This window comes from Anomaloglossus baeobatrachus, chromosome 9 (assembly GCF_048569485.1).
Source record: "Anomaloglossus baeobatrachus isolate aAnoBae1 chromosome 9, aAnoBae1.hap1, whole genome shotgun sequence".
Classification (NCBI taxonomy): Eukaryota; Metazoa; Chordata; class Amphibia; order Anura; family Aromobatidae; genus Anomaloglossus; species Anomaloglossus baeobatrachus.
Window position 1 is genome coordinate 9,613,367 of NC_134361.1, and position 23,322 is coordinate 9,636,688.

General features: G+C 51.1%; 1 protein-coding gene across 2 annotated transcripts in view; it reads right to left on the reverse strand.

Annotated features, from left to right (window-relative positions):
- Positions 1-1,133: 1,133 nt before the first annotated feature.
- Positions 1,134-23,322, reverse strand: part of PCDH11X (protocadherin 11 X-linked) — a 1,518,547-nt gene continuing 1,496,358 nt past the window's right edge. Inside the window, exons 6-7 of one of the 2 annotated variants that reach the window (XM_075323062.1) lie at positions 18,629-18,679; positions 1,134-4,010 (exon numbers count right to left, since the gene is read on the reverse strand). In XM_075323062.1, the coding sequence (XP_075179177.1) occupies positions 3,625-4,010; positions 18,629-18,679 (437 nt within the window). In that variant the 3' untranslated portion in view covers positions 1,134-3,624. The remainder of the gene's footprint in view (positions 4,011-18,628; positions 18,680-23,322) is intronic. The other variant, XM_075323063.1, reaches the window with a different exon arrangement.

The following is a 23,322-nucleotide window of genomic DNA, read 5'->3' on the forward strand; positions in this document are numbered from 1 at the left end:
CGTGCACCACGATGTCACTTATGTGGACTCAAACATCTTTGGACACACAAATTAGACAAACGTCAGCTCTTGCAGCCTGTGGGCCTCTTGGGCAAGACCAATAATGAGCATACACTCAACCATTGTCAGAAGTACAGGATTGTTCTCCAGATTGATGTGAATTCACCGCTCAACATGACACTTCTCTACCCATGTTTGATCGGTCTAGATGCTCTACAAGACCTTTATATTTTTATTCCTTCTGACTTTTTAAATCTCTTGATAATATCCTAATATCAGACCCAGTAAATGTGTCTATATCCCCTGGAATGCATCAGTATTTGAAGGTTCCTCTACTTTCAGTGTAGACGTCTATTTTCCAGGTTCCTGTACAATCTCTGAAACCCCAACCACAAAGGTCTTTGGTGCCTATGAAGCCCTTGAATGTTTGCAAAAATCCATGAGCACTATTTTTGGACTTGGCTTTTCATTAGGGTAGTGTGTTGGCACAAAATGACTGTTTAACTCAAGCCCCTTGGCATTGCCAATTAGTTTATTGCACTTTCCCACCTACTGTATTTTTTGGGATTATAAGACACACTTTTCCTCCCAAAAATTTGGGAGGAAAATGAGGGGTGGATCTTACAATCTGAGTGTAGCTTACTGGGAGGTGGAGAATAGATGTTGTGCTGGCTTCGGGGGGGCTGTGCTGGCTGCTAGAGGCTGTGCTTGCTGCGAAGGGCTGTGCTGTGCTGGCTGCTGGAGGCGGGCGATGTGCTGGAGATGGGTGCCATGCTGGTTGTGTGGAACAGGATGTTACAGCGGGTGTCCCAAATGCTCTGTCAGCGGTGTGGACTTCAAATAATGGTGCCCGGAGTTGACACGTGCGCAGATGGAGCTCTCGGTTAAAGATCTCATCTGCTCACGCGCCACCTTGATCTCCTGGCAGCAGATTTAGGAAAATGGCCCCCAGAGGTGGCTCATGCGCAGATGAGATCTTGGCTTGTCATTGAGCCAAGAGCTCAATCTGTACACGTGCCGAATCCGGGCACCATTTCTTTGAAGCCTGCATTGCCGACAGAGCATCTGGGACACCCGCCACACCACCCTGCTCCCCACACCCCCCACTGCAGCCAGCACGGCCCCCACTGCAGCACCTACAGCATCGCCCTACTCCAGCACCGCATCTACCTCTTGTGACTCCACCACCGCTGCCGTTCCCTCTCCGGTAAGACACCACTGGAGTACAAGACGGACCCCCTTTTTTTTACCTCCTTCTTTTTTTTTTTTTGTTTACATCTACCTCTGAGTACTACGGTACTTGTTTTACATCTACCTCTGAGCTCCTCTTGTAACTCCAGAGTTGTCCATCAAGGAAGATGGATGGGGCAGTATACTGCTTTGCCATGCCAAGGGTGCACCGAGTGCCTATCATTGGTTTGCACAGTAATTTTGTGTTCAGCGTCTTTCCGTAAATGTAGAGTAAGGTCGGCCTTTCCACTGGGCAAGACGAGTACGCGCTTATAACCTTAAACTTTAGGCTCTGTCTACACTTATTCGAATTTCCGGACATCTTCCATTCAGAGCTTGTTATTTTAAGCTGCAGATTTTCACGTGTCAGACATAAAAAAATTGTAACATGAATTGTAGCACTCGAATATCTCTCTTCTGGGTCCAGATCATCTTTGTAGGAGGCGTCAAAACAACTTGCTCAATCTGCCTTGATGTCCCCTGCTCGGCTTTCACATCTCACTTCTGCCTTCGCCATCCTCGTGGTCTTTGGAGCCCAGGCCCAATCTCTTTTCTAGATGTTCCCCAATAGGCCAAATGCAAATCTGTTGTCAGAAATGGTTACTAGATTCCAATATTCCTTATTCCTTCATGAAATCTATTTTCCAGGCTTGAAAACCACAACTGGGACCGCCGGATCTACAGTGAAGAGGCCCCGTAAATTAACTTAACTGAAATTACTTCAAAATGTAATAACTTTAATTTGTGAACGCACATTTTAATATTCATCGGTTCCCACGAAGGACCAACTAATTTGCATCCTTGTTTTCTGACTGTAACACGCATTATATGAAGTCAAAGAATAATGGTTTAATATGGCAGAAAGGGAAAATCAAGAAATCGTGAACGTCTTCGACTTTTTTTTCATAAATCCATTACGTAAGTGACTCGTTAACAGTTTACCTACTGAAACTAAAAGCTACGGTCATCATCGATTCACTATTTTGACGGCTTTGTTGCTGCTCGATTGTCGTGTGTGCAAAAGAAGACAACTGTAATGTACTATACACAACACAAAAACTAAATAGTGATGCAAACCGCGGTGCCCGGCGCCTACGATGCCACTAGAAGCAGCTACATCTGTCGGGTAAGTATTAGTTGTGTAACCTAAATTATACAAACCGTCGATATGGACCTGGTCCTACTCTACAGTTTAACAAATAGCAATGCTAGTACATGTGTAACCCGTTCTACTCTACAATGCTGGGTTTATACAGTGCTATACAGGCTCATATAAGTATATAGGAAAGGACTTTTGCGTGAAATCCAACTAATAGGAATGTGTGATGTCTGAGGGTAAATATCCGGCTCCAACCTCTCTTGCATGACTATCTGTCTTTCACCTCTCCTGATGTCTCATTGCCTCCACTGGCCTAACCCAACACTTGGTTCCTGAGCCTCAAACGTCTATGCCCTAGATACAACCCCTGGAAATATTCTGTAATAGTGGGTTACACTTTCTTCTAACATTGCTTTTATTCCGAACATGAACCAAAAAGGAAATGTAGGTGGTTTGAGGTCCATGGAGATTTAGGATATTGGGCTCACCACGAACATAGGGTTCTTTGGAGTCCATTGACATCTTTATTTTACACATGATGGGTTTGAAAAAGTGTGGTTGGACCTCTTACTTTTCTGACACCATTATCTGCACCATAGAGGGCATGGCTTTGAGTATTAAGGGATCCATAGGATTGTAGGACCTCAGGGTCACCAAATGTATGCATCAATGAGGGAACGCTGTAGGTGTGATGGGATCCATGGCAATGTAAATCTCATCATTACTAAAGGTAGAGGGAATGATTGAGTACTAACTTATTAATAGAGACCAAGAACCTCAGAACAGGTTCTCCACAAACATACCATTGTAGGTGATGTGAGATCCATGGAAATGTAGGACACCAGATCAGGTTCACCATACATGTTTTTACCAATGAGGGGTTTGAAAAATTGGGGTTGGACCATCTTCTATGATGACCCTACATCCATTGGATAAAAGAGAGTAGGCGCGAGGATTAGGCATTAGCATGAACCATCATCAATGGTGATTATCTAGTATTTCGCTGTGGCGCCCATTCCACTCCATTCAGGCTCCTTGTAAAAGACAACTGGCTCAATCATAACCCCTAAAGGTTACGGAGGAATAACTCCCTACTCTAATGATGGTGGGCGACACTGTTAAGAACAAACAATACATGTCATTAGTCTTACTTCAGTCATTAGATGTAGCGTCGTTCTATATACACAATGTAGCTCGTTTCACACTCCGGTGTATCTTACACATGTTTGTATGGAGTGTTCAGCAGTGACTTTGTACATCGGACACACAAGTATACACAGAGCTATGGAGACACCTCAGAGCTGGTGCTCGTGTACAAACATAGAATTACTCCCTGAAGCTGGTGCCGGTTGACATGGAGTGAAATTCGCCAAGGGAATAACTTTGACCGGATCTTCAATAGTACAGTGTCTCTCGCACGTGTTGTAAAACTGGGGTCGAGATGTCCCCTTGTCACTATCTTCCTTGGGTACAGGTCTTCCAAGGGTGTGTACTCCGTCTGGTCTGGTACCTCTTCCCCAACCTTGCTGGAATCCAAACGTTGGCAAAGGAGGATTGGACTGTTGGTATTGGGTCAGGGACGGAGGCATCCAGCAGTTATCGGAGTGGCCGAGGATCAGGCATTCCTGGGTGCAGGTCTCCGAGGCTTCGGCCAGGGCTTTCTGAAGGTTCACTTCAATTGCTAGGAAGAAGAGAAAAAATATGTTTGATTATTTTGGAAGTAGAATAGAGACAGGAACAAAATGTGCACAATGGGTCCAATTTGTTATTTATTTTATGGTCTTGGTTTTTTTTGTTTTTTTTTTTTGCCCCAAATGCTGAGGGGCGAATTTTCAAGCCTGGCATCTAAAATGCCTCTGAGTAAGAACACCTCTTCATAATTTGGCACATCTGATAAACCGTGGCCACTAATATAGCATACGTTATGCCATAGATCACAGTCACGAGATGGGGGATATTTGTTTCTTGTGGTGGCGCACGGCTCTGAAAAGAGGCGACAAATTACCAGAGACTCCCGACTGGGGTACAAGAGACCAGCCGTGATGAATCGGGGCCATAATCTAGATATTCAGATACATTGTATGCCATTTTGTTTGTCATTAACTTTTTTTGTCTTAAACCTTTTTGTTTTAAAATTTTGCCATACATTTGCTCAGAGGTCGCAACAATGTTACTTTTTAATGTAGAAAAATAGCCTAAATGATAGTTAACTCTCCCCCAATGAGTCCACATTGACCTTCTGATGAAGCCAACGGACCTGATAGAGGGAAAATGTGCCTATTCCTCTCTGGCACCGTCCAATGGCCACTTTGAAGGTTTTTGGCAAAGGAGGGAACCTTGCTCCACGTGACGGCAATACTTTAATTTCTGGGAATCATTCCAGTTCTGATATATCGGCCACATTTACATACACATTCAGTACATCCATGTTCACACTGTGCAAATGTTATTGGACCATATAGAGAAATCTGTGCCCTGATCAAGTTTCTTTTTTACTTTCCATCAACAAAAACACAATAAATGTAACAAAAAAACAAAAAACTGTTTATACACAAACAATCCTGGATCAATACTATAGTATCGCCCCATCCCCCATCAGTTCCCGCTATAATGCATTACTCTCATAACACAATACAATGCAGACGTATAATGGCGGCATGCTCACTGCTTAGCGCCTTTTATAAAAAAGAACATTCATCAGCCTCATGCAATACGGAAGAAAACACAGATTTCCTGACGCGTCGTGTGGATTTATAAGCGTTGTACAGGGACTTTTCTCTGCGACTTCCCATAGAAAAGTAATTTCAATACAATAAGTTCCCCTCCGAGCAGCTTTAGTATTTGATAATGGCGTCCATTAGCCTTATTGTCAGAGAGGTCCTACGAATGCTCCGGAAAAGTGGTTTTAACATTGACGTGCATCATCCTCTGCGCACAAGACATATTCAATATCTCTAATAGGTCACTTGTATCATCCCAAAAGAAATTAACCTCAATGGAAAGTGATCGTCTCCTGCTTCACCTTCTGGATCCATTATTGTGTTGGAGGAGTTGTCAGGTCACCATAGGCGCGATAAAGGGTCACTCCGACCCTGATGGGAAGAAGCCACACATCACATGGGCACTTAATGACAGTCATGCGGTCACTGATATCAATTGTGTTATGTGAGGTGTGCGCTCCAATCACCCTCCCGAAACTGCAGAACGCCTGCACTATGAGCTCGGAATATCAATAAAACTATCCAGTTTGAGAACAATCACTGGTCATTAGTTGTAATATTAGAACAAGCCCTGATTAGAGACAATACAATGACTTTGCGGAATTATCGTGAAAACTAACACTACCATGCTCGGGTGCTCTGTACTGGTAACCAGTGATGAGCGGGCACTACTATGCTCGGGTGCTCAGTACTGGTAACTAGTGATGAGCGGGCACTACCATGCTCGGGTGCTCTGTACTGGTAACCAGTGATGAGCGGGCACTACCATGCTCGGGTGCTCTGTACTGGTAACCAGTGATGAGCGGGCACTACCATGCTCGGGTGCTCTGTACTGGTAACTAGTGATGAGCAGGCACTACCATGCTCGGGTGCTCTGTACTGGTAACTAGTGATGAGCGGGCACTACCATGCTCAGGTGCTCTGTACTGGTAACTAGTGATGAGCGGGCACTACCATGCTCAGGTGCTCTGTACTGGTAACTAGTGATGAGCGGGCACTACCATGCTCAGGTGCTCTGTACTCTTAACTAGTGATGAGCGGGCACTACCATGCTCAGGTTCTCAGTACTGGTAACTAGTGATGAGCGGGCACTACCATGCTCAGGTTCTCAGTACTCGTAACTAGTGATGAGCGGGCACTACCATGCTCAGGTTCTCAGTACTCGTAACTAGTGATGAGCGGGCACTACCATGCTCAGGTGCTCTGTACTCGTAACTAGTGATGAGCGGGCATTACCATGCTCGGATGCTCAGTACTCGTAACTAGTGATGAGCAGGCACTACCATGCTCGGGTGCTCAGTACTCGTAACTAGTGATGAGCGGGCATTACCATGCTCGGGTGCTCAGTACTGGTAACTAGTGATGAGCGGGCACTACCATGCTCGGGTGCTCAGTACTGGTAACTAGTGATGAGCGGGCACTACCATGCTCGGGTGCTCAGTTCTCGTAACCAGGGATGAGCGGGCACTACCATGCTCGGGTGCCACCGCGGCAAATTTTTAGGCCACGCCCCCTAACCACACCCATTTCACAGTCACGCCCATATCCACTCCCCATCCACACCCATTCAGCATGGACACGCAGGCAGCCGGCGGGCCTCCAGCATGGACAAGCAGGCAGCCGGCGGGCCTCCAGCATGGACACGCAGGCAGCCGGCGGGCCTCCAGCATGGACACGCAGGCAGCCGGCGGGCCTCCAGCATGGACACGCAGGCAGCCGGCGGGCCTCCAGCATGGACACGCAGGCAGCCGGCGGGCCTCCAGCATGGACACGCAGGCAGCCGGCGGGCCTCCAGCACGGAGACGCAGGCAGCCACAGTGAGGCGGCCGGTCGCCCGCACAGTGAGGCGGCCGGTCGCCCGCCTTCACAGACAGGCGGCAGGGGGCGCCCGCACAGACAGGCGGCGGGGGGCGCCCGCACAGACAGGCGGCGGGGGGCGCCCGCACAGACAGGCGGCGGGGGGCGCCCGCACAGACAGGCGGCGGGGGGCGCCCGCACAGACAGGCGGCGGGGGGCGCCCGCACAGACAGGCAGCGGGGGGCGCCCGCACAGACAGGCGGCCGGCCGCACGCACAGACAGGCGGCCGGCCGCACGCACAGAGAGGCGGCCGGCCGCACGCACAGAGAAGCGGCCGGCCGCACGCACAGACAGGCGGCCGGCCGCACGCACAGACAGGCGGCCGGCCGCACGCACAGACAGGCGGCCGGCCGGGGGGGGGGGGGAGGGAAGGAAATCAGCGCTGGGGTGATTCAGTTTACATACCAGCAGCAGCACAGCGCTCCTCTCTGTTATGCCACGTCTAATAGGATGGTAGGAGGGAAAAGCAGTGAGGCGGGGAGAGAGTGGGTGGGCGGAGCCCGGGAGACGGCCGTCCCGCCCGTGGCAACGGGACAAACAATGTAAAGCGTGAAAGTCCCGCTGTATCCGGGACGGTTGGGAGGTATGTAGCGGGCACTACCATGCTCTGGTGCTCTGTACTCGTAACCAGTGATGAGCGGGCACTACCATGCTCAGGTGCTCAGTACTGGTAACTAGTGATGAGTGGGCACTACCATGCTCAGGTGCTCTGTACTCGTAACTAGTGATGAGCGGGCACTACCATGCTCGGGTGCTCAGTACTGGTAACTAGTGATGAGCGGGCACTACCATGCTCGGGTGCTCAGTACTCGTAACTAGTGATGAGCGGGCACTACCATGCTCGGGTGCTCAGTACTGGTAACTAGTGATGAGCGGGCACTACCATGCTCAGGTGCTTAGTACTGGTAACTAGTGATGAGCGGGCACTACCATGCTCGGGTGCTCAGTACTGGTAACTAGTGATGAGCGGGCACTACCATGCTCATGTGCTCAGTACTGGTAACTAGTGATGAGCGGGCACTACCATGCTCGGGTGCTCAGTACTGGTAACTAGTGATGAGCGGGCACTACCATGCTCGGGTGCTCAGTACTGGTAACTAGTGATGAGCGGGCACTACCATGCTCAGGTGCTCAGTACTGGTAACTAGTGATGAGCGGGCACTACCATGCTCGGGTGCTCAGTACTGGTAACTAGTGATGAGCGGGCACTACCATGCTCGGGTGCTCAGTACTGGTAACTAGTGATGAGCGGGCACTACCATGCTCGGGTGCTCAGTACTGGTAACTAGTGATGAGCGGGCACTACCATGCTCGGGTGCTCAGTACTGGTAACTAGTGATGAGCGGGCACTACCATGCTCGGGTGCTCAGTACTGGTAACTAGTGATGAGCGGGCACTACCATGCTCGGGTGCTCAGTACTGGTAACTAGTGATGAGCGGGCACTACCATGCTCAGGTGCTCAGTACTGGTAACTAGTGATGAGCGGGCACTACCATGCTCGGGTGCTCAGTACTGGTAACTAGTGATGAGCGGGCACTACCATGCTCAGGTGCTCAGTACTGGTAACTAGTGATGAGCGGGCACTACCATGCTCGAGTGCTTCAAGGGATGTAAGAAGCCGCTGGGGTCTGGAAGGTGAATGTATGTTGTATTAAGACCACCTGGATCCATGATTAATAAGTGCAGAGCATCGCTTGGTCAGATGTTAGATCTTTGCCATTGGGAGAATTTGGCAGCGTCTCGTACTTTCGCCTCCTCTAAACCATCCCGGAGTCTCTGAAATCTTCGGATCCCCCTGATCTCGGCGGCTTCTCTTGTGTCTGGTTTTCGGGGTTTGCAGGTTACTGTTTGCCTGTGATCATTAGTTCCGCCGTCCCCGCATTATCGCCCCTTATCTCCGGTAATGAAGACATCTCCCGCTTTTGTTTACCGGCTGCATAAAAATAGACTTAACAAATCCTGAGCGAAAGGGACAGAATATTATCCATGCGACTTCATGTTCCATACGCCACAGATATGTTAATGGGATAAGATGTGAGTAATATGGAGCCATGCATGTCATTTGCATCTATTAACGGGGAATCTGCTAACATAAATCATCAGCAATCGGAGGCAATGCAATCTCAGCCACATGCAAATTGCCACAACGCGCGGCTTCTTCTATATACGAGCACCAGAAACACAACATCAAATCCTATGAAAATGGAAATGAAAGTGCTTTCTTCTCTAGCTTCATTCATTTGCTCTTCCATTCATTCATATTTGCCTAATTTAAAAAGCAAAGCCATAAAAAATCCTGCAAAAAAAGATAAAAAAACCACTAATGGAGTTGTACCAGATTAGAAAAACAGGCCGCTTTTTTCCAACAACAGCGCCACAACCGTCCTCAGGTTGTGTGTGGTATTGCAGCTCGGCCCCATATACTTTTATTGACTTTGAGCTGCAATACTAGACCCAACCTGTGGACAGGAGAGGCGCTGTTTCCAGAAGGGTCATGGGTGTGTGTTTTTGTTTGTTTTTTTCTTAAAAATGTTAGTACCACCATGGGCCAAATTTCACAAGTTTATCAGTATTGAACAACCGCTTTAATTTCTAGAAATTACAAACTGAAATGTGAGGGTTTAACCCAAAAATAGTCTATGCCACTGATCTGACGCTCATGAAACTCAAACCCTCCGGTCCCGGGCTCCGGAGCCGGCATCAGACGCACGAGCCTTGTTTACTCCTGATGGTTTGTGTTTGATGTAGATTTCATATCTGAAGACACCGTAATTATTGGCTTTTACGGGGTGGACGGACGGACGGCAGCGAGAATGCCGTGCTTCATTTCCTCGCTTCTGATGTTTAGATTGAATATGCCCATCAAACGATATTGGGTGGAGCTCAGACGGCAAAACGACAATGTCCATGTGCTACAATTCATACAAGTATCCAAGGGACCGTCACCATGGAAAATAATGTAACGCTCATTAAAAGAGAGTATCAGCCACAACATTAACCCACTGATGACAAGGGCACCTGCCGGGGCGGCCATTGTTAACCAAAAACCAATGATTGGTCACCTCTTGTGGGCGAAGGAAGAAAAATGGGCAAATGTAAGAATCTGAGTGTCGGTGAAGCAGTGCAGTCGGTAAGCCAAACCTCTGACTCCAACTCCTACTCCGACTCCACGACTCCGACTCCACAGCCCTGCGGTGAAAAGCCAACTTAAAATATCTAGAAGTCAGTGCATTTAAAAAAAATGCAAGCTCTTGTGGGGTCTTTCCAAAATGCAGTGGTTTCAGCTTACAAAATAAGAGATGGGTAACCGGTGAGCCAACAATAGGACCACGGATGCTCAAGGCTCTTTGATGTCTGGGGAAAGTGAGAATCTGGTACCCCAAACTATTGCACTAATTCATGGAAACATTAGTGGTGACCACGATAGAAAGGGGTCAGGACTTGTAGAGGGTGTAGCTGTAGAGCGGTCATAAAGCCAATGATGACTTCAATCCACGATACGAAAGTGACAAGAGCCACCGCGTGAGCAACAGAACTGGACCATTATGTATTGGATGGAGACAGCCGGCTGCGTCATTAACCTGCGCAATAAAAGGAAACCAAAATGACAAAGGCAGTGCAATGGGGCAACCTTGCTGCCTGACTGTATGGAAACGCAGGTTTGCATAGGCGCTGAATACACAAAACATCATGACTGTCATGAGTCTCTTGTGGCTCTGTTCTCTGCAGAGCCAGTGTGTTCTGTGTGTTTTCTCATGGTCTATATTCTCCGTGTCTGTGCCTGGTGGGAGGAGCCTATTCAGTCGTGCCTCATTCCGTCGCTCTTCCTTATCTTGGAGCCGTTTTACCCGGAGTGCCACCAGTGATAGTTTCTGCTCTGCAGTGCATGTTTCTGCTTCCCGCGAGTTGGTCTGATCTTGTCCCATTACCTAGTTTTCCATACCCTGTTCCTTCACACCCCCTGCCTTGTCTCTACTCCTGACCTCCCTCACCTCCAGCTTGTTTTGTGACCCCGATTCTGCTTGCTCCTGTGTACTTACATGTCCTCCCGGCTCCCAACCCCGGCTTGTCCTCTGACCACGGCTCTGCTCCACTTCTGTACCTGACGCTACTTCCTGGCTTAATGACCATCAGCTTGTACTGCTTGTACGTGACCTCGGCTTCTCTTACTCCTCTGTACTGACGTGACCTTCCGGCTTGATTGACTACTCTGTAGACTGTCCCTGCTTAGGTATTGGTGACTCCTAATGGGTTTGCGCCTCACTACACCTTGATACTTTACATCATACAAGTGTACCTGCGCCCCCTGGTGGTGACATTCTAGTGTACCTGCGCCCCCTGGTGGTCACATCATTCTAGTGTACCTGCATCCCCTGGTAGTGCCATCATTTTAGTGAACCTATGCCCCCTGGTGGTGACCTTGTACCACCCTGAGAGGGGCCCGGCCGCTTCTCCGCTGCTCGGGCCAAGCCGCTCGAGGTCCGGGCTCGGGTTGTCGGTGGCACGAGCGCCTCCGGACCGGGGGCCACGTCGCTCTGTTAAAGGGGAGGTAGTGGGTTGGTGGTGTGGGACGAGGCGCGCAGCCGGGGGAGGCCGTGCTGTCGCCCTACGGGTCGTGACGCCACCCACGGGTCATGGTGACGGGGTGCACCACCACTGCGGCTGGAGTGAAGGCGGGCTCGTCCGGGATCGGTGTTGCGGCCACAGCCTAGATGTTAGCCCCTCCGTGGGTAAGGGCGGTGTGTCCCATGGCCCGGTGCGGGGAGCAGGGTCGCTGGTGACGGGGTTGTTGTCGGGGTGCAGGGTGTCGTGCCCGAATGGCACTGGTGTACTCACGATTAATTCACACTCAGAGTCACTGGTAAACCAAAGTTCGGGTATGGTCGGGTCCCACTTGTATCCCCCTGTGAAGTTGGTGGTGGCCCCTTTTCCCTTGCACCTCTAGTATGGTCTTCGGCTCCCCTGCCTGGGCAGAGGTAGCGCGCTCCTCGGCGTTGAGCTTCCGGAGGAGCCCTCGGTTGCCCGCAGGCGCTGGCCCGTCGGGTGTTTGGCCCTTGGCGGTGGCACTCACCCGGTATAGGTGGGCTTTTGCCTTCTTTCGGGACTTTGGGTGTGGATGAACCCGTGAGGTCCAGCCAGCAATCAGTCAATTTGCCTATACTCAGTGGCTTCTAAGCTAGGACAGGGTCTGAGTACCCGGTTTCTGGTGCTCTGGTACACGGTTGACTCCCCGGTTCAGGGCCGGCGGGCTCCAACCCTGGCCCGGTCCCTACGGTTCCGCCGGTTGCTTTACCGGTACTCCTGCAGACGGCCACAACCGTCTGCCTGCCTGACGTTACGGGGATCCCAGGCTCCAACCCGGGTCCCTGACAGCTCTGCTCCTCTACCACTTGACTCCCAACTTCAACTGTTTATATTTCCTGCCTCAGGGCAGTAGTCTACTCGGTGGGCGTGCCTTTCCGCCTGACTCCGCCCACCTGGTGTGCCCTACTGGCCCTGAGGGAGGCATCAGGTCTCCCTTTCAGGTGACGGGTGTGTCCTCACAGGGATGGGGGTGTGTGTGTGTAATGTGGTAGGTGTTGTTACCTGTGACTCCTGGGGTCCAGGGCATCACAACATCATTCTAGTGTACCTGCGCCCCCTGGTGGTGACATTATTCTAATGTACCTGCGCCCCCTGGTGGTGACATAATTCTAGTGTACCTGCACCCCTTGGTGGTGACATCATTCTAGTGTACCTGCGCCCCCTTGTAGTGACATCAATCTAGTGTACCTGCACCCCTTGGTGGTGACATCATTCTAGTGTACCTGCGCCCCTTGGTGGTGTCGTCATTCTAGTGTACCTGCACCCCCTGGTGGTGACATCAATCTAGTGTACCTGCACCCCTTGGTGGTGACATCAATCTAGTGTACCTGCACCCCTTGGTGGTGACATGATTCTAGTGTACCTGCGCCCCCTGGTGGTGTCGTCATTCTAGTGTACCTGCGCCCCCTGGTGGGTTACATCATTTGTACCTGCGCCCCCTGGTGGTGACATCATTCTAGTGTACCTGCACCCCCTGGTGGTGACATGATTCTAGTGTACATGGGCCCCCCGGTGGTGACATTCTAGTGTACCTGCACTCCCTGGTGGGGACATCATTCTAGTGTACCTGTGCCCCCTGGTGGTGACATCATTCTAGTGTACCTGCACCCCCTGGTGGTGTCGTCATTCTAGTGTACCTGCACTCCCTGGTGGGGACATCATTCTAGTGTACATGCACCCCCTGGTGGTGACATCATTCTAGTGTACCTGCACCCCCTGGTGGTGACATCATTCTAGTGTACCTGCGCCCCCTGGTGGTGACATCATTCTAGTGTACATGCACCCCCTGGTGGTGACATCATTCTAGTGTACCTGCGCCCCTTGGTGGTGACATCATTCTAGTGTACCTGCACTCCCTGATGGGGACATCATTCTAGTGTACCTGCACCCCCTGGTGGTGACATTCTAGTGTACCTGCGCCCCCTGGTGGTGACATCATTCTAGTGTACCTGCGCCCCTTGGTGGTGACGTCATTCTAGTGTACCTGCGCCCCCTGGTGGTGACATTCTAGTGTACCTGCGCCCCTTGGTGGTGACATCATTCTAGTGTACCTGCACCCCCTGGTGGTGACATCATTCTAGTTTACCTGCACCCCTTGGTGACACCATTCTAGTGTACCTGCGCCCCCTGGTGGTGACATTCTAGTGTACCTGCGCCCCCTGGTGGTGACATTCTAGTGTACCTGCACTCGCTGGTGGTGACATCATTCTAGTGTACCTGCACCCCCTGGTGGTGACACCATTCTAGTGTACCTGCGCCCCCTGGTGGTGACATCATTCAAGTGTACATGCGCCCTCTGGGGGTGACACCATTCTAGTGTACAGGCGCCCCCTGGTGGTGACATCATTCTAGTGTACCTGTGCCCCCTGGTGGTGACACCATTCTAGTGTACAGGCGCCCCCTGGTGGTGACATCATTCTAGTGTACCTGCGCCCCCTGGTGGTGACACCATTCTAGTGTACCTGTGCCCCCTGGTGGTGACACCATTATAGTGTACCTGCGCCCCCTGGTGGTGACACCATTCTAGTGTACCTGCGCCCCCTGGTGGTGACACCATTCTAGTGTACCTGCGCCCCCTGGTGGTGACACCATTCTAGTGTACCTGCGCCCCCTGGTGGTGACATCATTCTAGTGTACCTGCGCCCCCTGGTGGTGACACCATTCTAGTATACCTGCGCCCCCTGGTGGTGACATCATTCTAGTGCACCTGCGCCCCCTGGTGGTGACACCATTCTAGTGTACCTGCGCCCCCTGGTGGTGACACCATTCTAGTGTACCTGCGCCCCTGGTGGTGACATCATTCTAGTGTACCTGCGCCCCCTGGTGGTGACACCATTCCAGTGTACCTGCGCCCCCTGGTGGTGACATCATTCTAGTGTACAGGCGCCCCCTGGTGGTAACATCATTCTAGTGTACCTGCGCCCCCTGGTGGTGACACCATTCTAGTGTACCTGCGCTCCCTGGTGGTGACACCATTCTAGTGTACCTGCGCCCCCTGGTGGTGACACCATTCTAGTGTACCTGCGCCCCCTGGTGGTGACATCATTCTAGTGTACCTGCGCCCCCTGGTGGTGACACCATTCTAGTATACCTGCGCCCCCTGGTGGTGACATCATTCTAGTGCACCTGCGCCCCCTGGTGGTGACACCATTCTAGTGTACCTGCGCCCCCTGGTGGTGACACCATTCTAGTGTACCTGCGCCCCCTGGTGGTGACACCATTCTAGTGTACCTGCGCCCCCTGGTGGTGACACCATTCTAGTGTACCTGCGGCCCCTGGTGGTGACACCATTCTAGTGTACCTGCGGCCCCTGGTGGTGACACCATTCTAGTGTACCTGCGCCCCCTGGTGGTGACACCATTCTAGTGTACCTGCGCCCCCTGGTGGTGACACCATTCTAGTGTACCTGCGCCCCCTGGTGGTGACACCATTCTAGTGTACCTGCGGCCCCTGGTGGTGACATCATTCTAGTGTACCTGCGCCCCCTGGTGGTGACATCATTCTAGTGTACCTGCGCCCCCTGGTGGTGACACCATTCTAGTGTACCTGCGCCCCCTGGTGGTGACATCATTCTAGTGTACCTGCACCCCCTGGTGGTGACATCATTCTAGTGTACCTGCACTCCCTGGTGGTGACATCATTCTAGTGTACCTGCACCCCCTGGTGGTGACATCATTCTAGTGTACCTGCACCCCCTGGTGGTGACATCATTCTAGTGCACCTGCGCCCCCTGGTGGTGACATCATTCTAGTGCACCTGCGCCCCCTGGTGGTGACACCATTCTAGTGTACCTGCACCCCCTGGTGGTGACACCATTCTAGTGTACCTGCACTCCCTGGTGGTGACACCATTCTAGTGTACCTGCACTCCCTGGTGGTGACATCATTCTAGTGTACCTGCACCCCCTGGTGGTGACATCATTCTAGTGTACCTGCACCCCCTGGTGGTGACATCATTCTAGTGTACCTGCACTCCCTGGTGGTGACATCATTCTAGTGTACCTGCACCCCCTGGTGGTGACATCATTCTAGTGTACCTGCACCCCCTGGTGGTGACACCATTCTAGTGTACCTGCACCCCCTGGTGGTGACATCATTCTAGTGTACCTGCACCCCCTGGTGGTGACACCATTCTAGTGTACCTGCACTCCCTGGTGGTGACACCATTCTAGTGTACCTGCACTCCCTGGTGGTGACATCATTCTAGTGTACCTGCACCCCCTGGTGGTGACATCATTCTAGTGTACCTGCACCCCCTGGTGGTGACATCATTCTAGTGTACCTGCACTCCCTGGTGGTGACATCATTCTAGTGTACCTGCACCCCCTGGTGGTGACATCATTCTAGTGTACCTGCACCCCCTGGTGGTGACATCATTCTAGTGTACCTGCGCTCCCTGGTGGTGACATCATTCTAGTGTACCTGCGCCCCCTGGTGGTGACATCATTCTAGTGCACCTGCGCCCCCTGGTGGTGACATCATTCTAGTGTACCTGCGCCCCCTGGTGGTGACATCATTCTAGTGTACCTGCGCCCCCTGGTGGTGACATCATTCTAGTGTACCTGCGCCCCCTGGTGGTGACATCATTCTAGTGTACCTGCACCCCCTGGTGGTGACATCATTCTAGTGTACCTGCACCCCCTGGTGGTGACATCATTCTAGTGTACCTGCACCCCCTGGTGGTGACATCATTCTAGTGTACCTGCACCCCCTGGTGGTGACATCATTCTAGTGTACCTGCGCCCCCTGGTGGTGACATCATTCTAGTGTACCTGCGCCCCCTGGTGGTGACATCATTCTAGTGTACCTGCACTCCCTGGTGGTGACATCATTCTAGTGTACCTGCACTCCCTGGTGGTGACACCATTCTAGTGTACCTGCACCCCCTGGTGGTGACACCATTCTAGTGTACCTGCACCCCCTGGTGGTGACACCATTCTAGTGTACCTGCACTCCCTGGTGGTGACACCATTCTAGTGTACCTGCACTCCCTGGTGGTGACATCATTCTAGTGTACCTGCACCCCCTGGTGGTGACATCATTCTAGTGTACCTGCACCCCCTGGTGGTAACATCATTCTAGTGTACCTGCACTCCCTGGTGGTGACATCATTCTAGTGTACCTGCACCCCCTGGTGGTGACATCATTCTAGTGTACCTGCACCCCCTGGTGGTGACACCATTCTAGTGTACCTGCACCCCCTGGTGGTGACATCATTCTAGTGTACCTGCACCCCCTGGTGGTGACACCATTCTAGTGTACCTGCACTCCCTGGTGGTGACACCATTCTAGTGTACCTGCACTCCCTGGTGGTGACATCATTCTAGTGTACCTGCACCCCCTGGTGGTGACATCATTCTAGTGTACCTGCACCCCCTGGTGGTGACATCATTCTAGTGTACCTGCACTCCCTGGTGGTGACATCATTCTAGTGTACCTGCACCCCCTGGTGGTGACATCATTCTAGTGTACCTGCACCCCCTGGTGGTGACATCATTCTAGTGTACCTGCACTCCCTGGTGGTGACATCATTCTAGTGTACCTGCGCCCCCTGGTGGTGACATCATTCTAGTGCACCTGCGCCCCCTGGTGGTGACATCATTCTAGTGTACCTGCGCCCCCTGGTGGTGACATCATTCTAGTGTACCTGCACCCCCTGGTGGTGACATCATTCTAGTGTACCTGCACCCCCTGGTGGTGACATCATTCTAGTGTACCTGCACCCCCTGGTGGTGACATCATTCTAGTGTACCTGCACTCCCTGGTGGTGACATCATTCTAGTGTACCTGCACCCCCTGGTGGTGACATCATTCTAGTGTACCTGCACCCCCTGGTGGTGACATCATTCTAGTGTACCTGCACCCCCTGGTGGTGACACCATTCTAGTGTACCTGCACTCCCTGGTGGTGACATCATTCTAGTGTACCTGCGCCCCCTGGTGGTGACATCATTCTAGTGTACCTGCGCCCCCTGGTGGTGACACCATTCTAGTGCACCTGCGCCCCCTGGTGGTGACACCATTCTAGTGCACCTGCGCCCCCTGGTGGTGACACCATTCTAGTGTACCTGCGCCCCCTGGTGGTGACACCATTCTAGTGTACCTGTGCCCCCTGGTGGTGACATCATTCTAGTGTACCTGCACTCCCTGGTGGTGACATCATTCTAGTGTACCTGCGCCCCCTGGTGGTGACACCATTCTAGTGTACCTGTGCCCCCTGGTGGTGACATCATTCTAGTGTACCTGCACTCCCTGGTGGTGACATCATTCTAGTGCACCTGCGCCCCCTGGTGGTGACATCATTCTAGTGTACCTGCACTCCCTGGTGGTTCGCATTACAATGACATTTCCCTACTAAGGCATCAGAGATTAAAACAGTTTTGGAATAGTGGGCGCGGACTTAATTTCTTGAGGTTTTTACCTTGAGAGGTGGAGCATGCTGTACAGAATATATAAGATCTGGAGCTGCACACAGTTGTGCACGGTGGCCCCCTGAGACTGGGCATGGGTGACCCCCAATTACCATTGTCTTATTTTCTGTGGGTTTCCAGTAGGGCATGCAATGTCATGCAGGGGCTCCTGGTGATGGATACATTTACCCCAATTCTAATCGAAGACTTCCAAAGGTCAATGGATTTCATCCAAGTTGACCGCATTTTCCAGTTACCCCGTATACATTATATACATTATGTACCACGTGTAAGAGACCACTAAAGCATTGACAGGCGGCAGATTTGGGATGTTAACCAGGCGCTGTCACAACTCTGTAGAGTTTCGTCTTGTTACAGAACAAGCGACAATTAGGAGACAATTACGCCAATTACCTTTAATTGTATCATGACGGCGCTGGATGCCGGATCACCACAACACGGCGTACACATGAATTCTTATCTAGCTGGGCCAATACAATCCTCTGCGCTGCCAGAAATGGCTTTCATTCCTGAAGTATTCCTCAATAATGACATAAGTAGCACTGTCAGCCTGGCGGGACGAGAGCAGAGCGATGGCGGAGGGGCGGCAAGACTCGAACCAGCCAAGAGACGCAAAGCCACGGGGGGATCGGATGCTCGGAAGCTGAACACAGGCCAAGCAAAGGGTTTCAGCCATAGCAGGCAGGGGAATTATCGGTTTAACTTACCCAGGGGGTCAAATGGAGGCGTCTGAGGGACATAATGTAGAAGGTGTAATTCTGCAAGAAACCATGTCGACAGGAGAAGATGGAAAAAGCAATGGAGAGGGATTAGCAATGGAAAGGGTCTGGATTAATGAAGGCAACATATATCACACACAGAAATATATTCCTATGTAACGCTGGATGATGCTGCACGGGAGACCACGGGGGATCCATTCATTCATCCTGCGCACCACCAAAGTGCATCTACACCCATTACTGCTCTCAGAAATAGTAGTTTCTGGTCTGATCGGTGGTCATGGACGTGGTCCAAGGGGACATTGTCTATCCAGGACAGGATTTATCCCATCGACCAACTGATAGGTACATAAGCCTCCGAAATATCGACCATTCTGCGTACAGGACTTCCGGGAGAATCCAGCCATCTTCCCAATGAGCGGTGAACACACAACAGTGTCCTCCTCCAGGGTTATTTGCTCTTAAAGGAGTTGTCCGACATTAGCTTAACAAAAAATTTTGAGTTTATCTGTGCTGTATTGTCATATAAATCACCCCTACATTATTTTTTGTTTTCTAACTTTTGTTCCTCTTGAATTCACCCTTTATTCTCTGCAGCTCTTGTTTACATTCAGATCCAGCAAACATGACCACTTCCTGTGCAAAACCTCAGTCAGAGCTGTCACCGCCCACCCCAGTGTCCAGCCCCACCCCCTGCCCGCCCCCTGCACACACATTCCCTGTCAGTATTCTTCCCCAGCACCTGGCTTGGTATCACTACAGCATTGCAAATAACAGCCCCACATCGGGCTCTGCACCGCACACGCACACATATGGCTCTGTACCGCACACGCACACATATGGCTCTGCACACGCACACATATGGCTCTGCACACGCACACATATGGCTCTGCACCGCACCCGCACACATATGGCTCTGTACCGCACACGCACACATATGGCTCTGCACCGCACCCGCACACATATGGCTCTGCACCGCACACATATGGCTCTGTGCCGCACACGCACACATATGGCTCTGTACCTCACACGCACACATGTGGCTCTGCACCGCACCCGCACACATATGGCTCTGCACCTCACACGCACACATATGGCTCTGCACACGCACACATATGGCTCTGCAACCCCCCCCCATCCCCATCGGGAACACATGTGGAGTACATACTCACCTGTCCTCGGTCCCCGCCGCTCCTGCACGTTCGTGCGCTGTCTGTGCTCTGGCCATATCAGCACAGTAGTGACGTCACCGCTGTGCTGAAGAGAGCTCAGACAGCGGGAGGGACAGTGATGAGAAGCAGCGCTGCGCTGCTTCTCATCAGCACTTTCAAATGTACCGGCATCTGTGATCTGTGATGCCGGTACATGTGAATGTGTGATCCTGAGCAGGGGCCCGGTGCTGCGCTGACACCACGGCAGCTGCCGCCAGGCCCCGCCCCCAGGTCACGGACCCCACAGCAGTGCAGGGGGAGGTTACTGGAGGTGCGGGGGAATGTGTGGGAGGGCGCAGGGAAAGGGGCGGTGACTCCACGCACTGTAGCCGCCCAGCAGGGAGGCGACAAGCTGTTCCACATTTGCATGTCAACATGGCCCTGCCCATGTTGACATGAAATGACCGGAAGCAGCAAAATCGCGGCAGCAGCGGTCACATGACCGCTCTCAGCCGGGGTAGAGGGGCTGACAGCAGGGCAGGTAAGTGCTCTCTATCTACTTACCTGCCCCAATGTAGCCCAATAGGGAAATAAAAAAAAAATGTCAAAGAAGCCGGATAACCCCTTTAACTGCAAACTAATCAATTTATTTGCCATAAAACTGCACAATGATCAAGTCACTGCAAATTTAGGTAACATTTTAAGGAATTTACACCAATACACAAGTGTTTTCTATGGCTGAACAGGCATTTGTGCAACAGACTTTCTTTCCTATAGGCAACAAGTGACATTCTATAGGAACAGCAAGTTTAAGGTGACCCTTCAGTGTTGGATTCACAGCTACACCCGTCGTTACTGCAGTATCATGTCTCCTGCTGCTTTATTATAGATATATTTTCACCTGTTAATGTTGTATTCACAGATACACTGCTCACTACTTTAAGGCTCTGTGCGCACTGGGAAATTAAATTTCCTTGTGTAAATTCCGCATGCTCTCAAAGATTACCGCACCCGCGGTAAAAAACCGCGGGAAACCGCACCCGAAAACCGCATGCGGTTTGCCGCGGTTTTACCGCGGTATTGTTCGCGGTATTGCCGCGGTTTTGCCGCGTGCGGGTTGGGATGTGCTTTATTGCATTCAATGCAATAAAGCACATTGAAGAAAAAAAAAAAAAAAATACATTTAATTCTGATAGTAGATAGACAGAAGAATAGATAGAGGGATAGATAGATAGATAGACAGATAGAGGGATAGATAGATGACAGATCGCTGCATTTCCCACGGTCGGCAGTGAGTTCACATTACCGGCCGTGGGAAATGACCGGTAATTACCTCTGCTGTCTGATGCATTCAGCCTGTGTCTGTGACAGTCGCGGCTGGATGTCAGCAGCGCAGGACGCTGGAGCCGGAGCTGTGGATTATGCTGGAGCTGTGTGGATTACGCCGGAGCTTTGTTTGGGGGGGGTTAATAAAATGGTGAACGAGGCTTGTTGGTTTTATTTAAAATAAAGGATTTTTGGTGTCTGTGTTTTTTCACTTTACTTACGGGTTGATCATGTCAGCTGTCACATAGACGCTGCCATGATCAAGCCTGGGGTTAATGGCGGTGATCCCCCATCACCATTAACCCCTTGTATTACCTTGCCACCACTGCTACACGGTGGCAAGAAGAGCCGAGGACACTCCGGTAGTGCCGCATATTGCATGCGACAGTGCCGGGGCAGCTGCGGCTGATATTCTCGGCTGCCGGAGGGGGAGTGAGGCGGGGGACATTACCCCTGCCCCTCTCCCTCCCCAGCCTGAGGATACCGGGCCGCCGCTGTGTGCTTACCTCGGCTGGAAGGTAAATATGCAGCGTAGCCCACGTTCTTTTTTTTCTATATTTCCGTTTTCTTTCTATGTGTGTTCTATGTGTCTGTGTCTATGTGTTCTGTGTCTGTGATGTGTTCTATGTCTGTGATGTGTTTGTGTTTACTCTCTGCTCCGCTTCCTCTTCCTGTAATGACATCACTTCCCTGCAAAACCGCAGCAAGTGATGTACATTACCGGAGGTAAACCGCGAAATACCGCAGGGAATAACGCAGGAAAACGCAGTGAACCGCACAGAATTTGCTGCCTGCGTTATTCCCTGCGGGATTTCATGATTAACATTGAGTCAATGGAGTGAAATCCCGCAGCGATGTGCAGAAAAGAAGTGACATGCACTTGTTTTTGCTGCGGGATTCCCGCAGCAAAACATGCAGCTGTCAAATTCCGCCCAGTGCGCACAGGATTTTTTTTCTCCATAGGATTTGCTGGTGATTCACTGCAGAGATGTTATGAACATTTTCTGCAGCGAAACATGCAGCAAATCCGCGGAAAATCCGCGGCAAAATCCGGTAAGTGCGCACATAGCCTAATAGTGTCTGCTGCTGCTTTTATAGTGTTTTTCCATCTTAAGGTTGTGCTCACAGTTACGCTGCTCAGTACTCTAGTGCAATGTCCTCCTGCTGCTTTTCCCAAATGTTGCATTCCCAACTTCACTGCTCAGTATGCAGAGCACTGTCCTCCTGCTGCTTTATTATAGCTTTTCCCCCCATTTTAAGGTTATATTAACAGCTACACTGCTCAGTGCTACATTATAATGTCTTTCTGCTGCTCTATTATAGTTTTCCCTTTATTTTAATATTGCATTCACAGTTACACTGCTCAGTGCTGCAGTATAAAGTCCTCCTGCTGCTTTATTAGTTTTTTTTCTCCACATTTTAATGTTGTATTCACAATTACACTGCTCAGTACTATAGTACAATGTCCTGCTGCTGCTTTTATATGGTTTTCCCCAATTTTAATGTTGTATGCACAGTTACACTGCTCAGTCCTACACTATATTGTCTCCTGCTGCTCTTTTATAGTTCCCCCATTATAATTTTCCCCCTATTTTAATATTGCATTCACAGTTACACTGCTCAGTGCTGCTCAATAACATCTACCTGTAGCTGAACATGTGCTACATGCAAACAGCAGAGCATGAATTTCTCCTGTCTGCATGTGCTGTGTGTGGCATGTGCTGTGTGTGGCGTGTGCTGTGTGTGGCGTGTGCTGTGTGTGGCGTGTGCTGTGTGTGGCGTGTGCTGTGTGTGGCGTGTGCTGTGTGTGGCGTGTGCTGTGTGTGGCGTGTGCTGTGTGTGGCGTGTGCTGTGTGTGGCGTGTGGGGTGTGCTGTGTGTGGGGTGTGCTGTGTGTGGCGTGTGCTGTGTGTGGGGTGTGCTGTGTGTGGCGTGTGCTGTGTATGGGGTGTGCTGTGTATGGGGTGTGCTGTGTATGGCATGTGCTGTGTATGGGGTGGCTGTGTATGGGGTGGCTGTGTATGGCATGTGCTGTGTACATTTTAGCAGCTCATCTACACCCACCAGCTCAGAGACAACTGGAAATTAAATTAGAGCTAGATACAAGTCATATAACATCCAGATATGAGGTTGTCCCTCTTGTAAACAAACAACCTTTTTTCTACAAGTTGTCATCTGGAATAACTGGTATAATTTATATAATAAC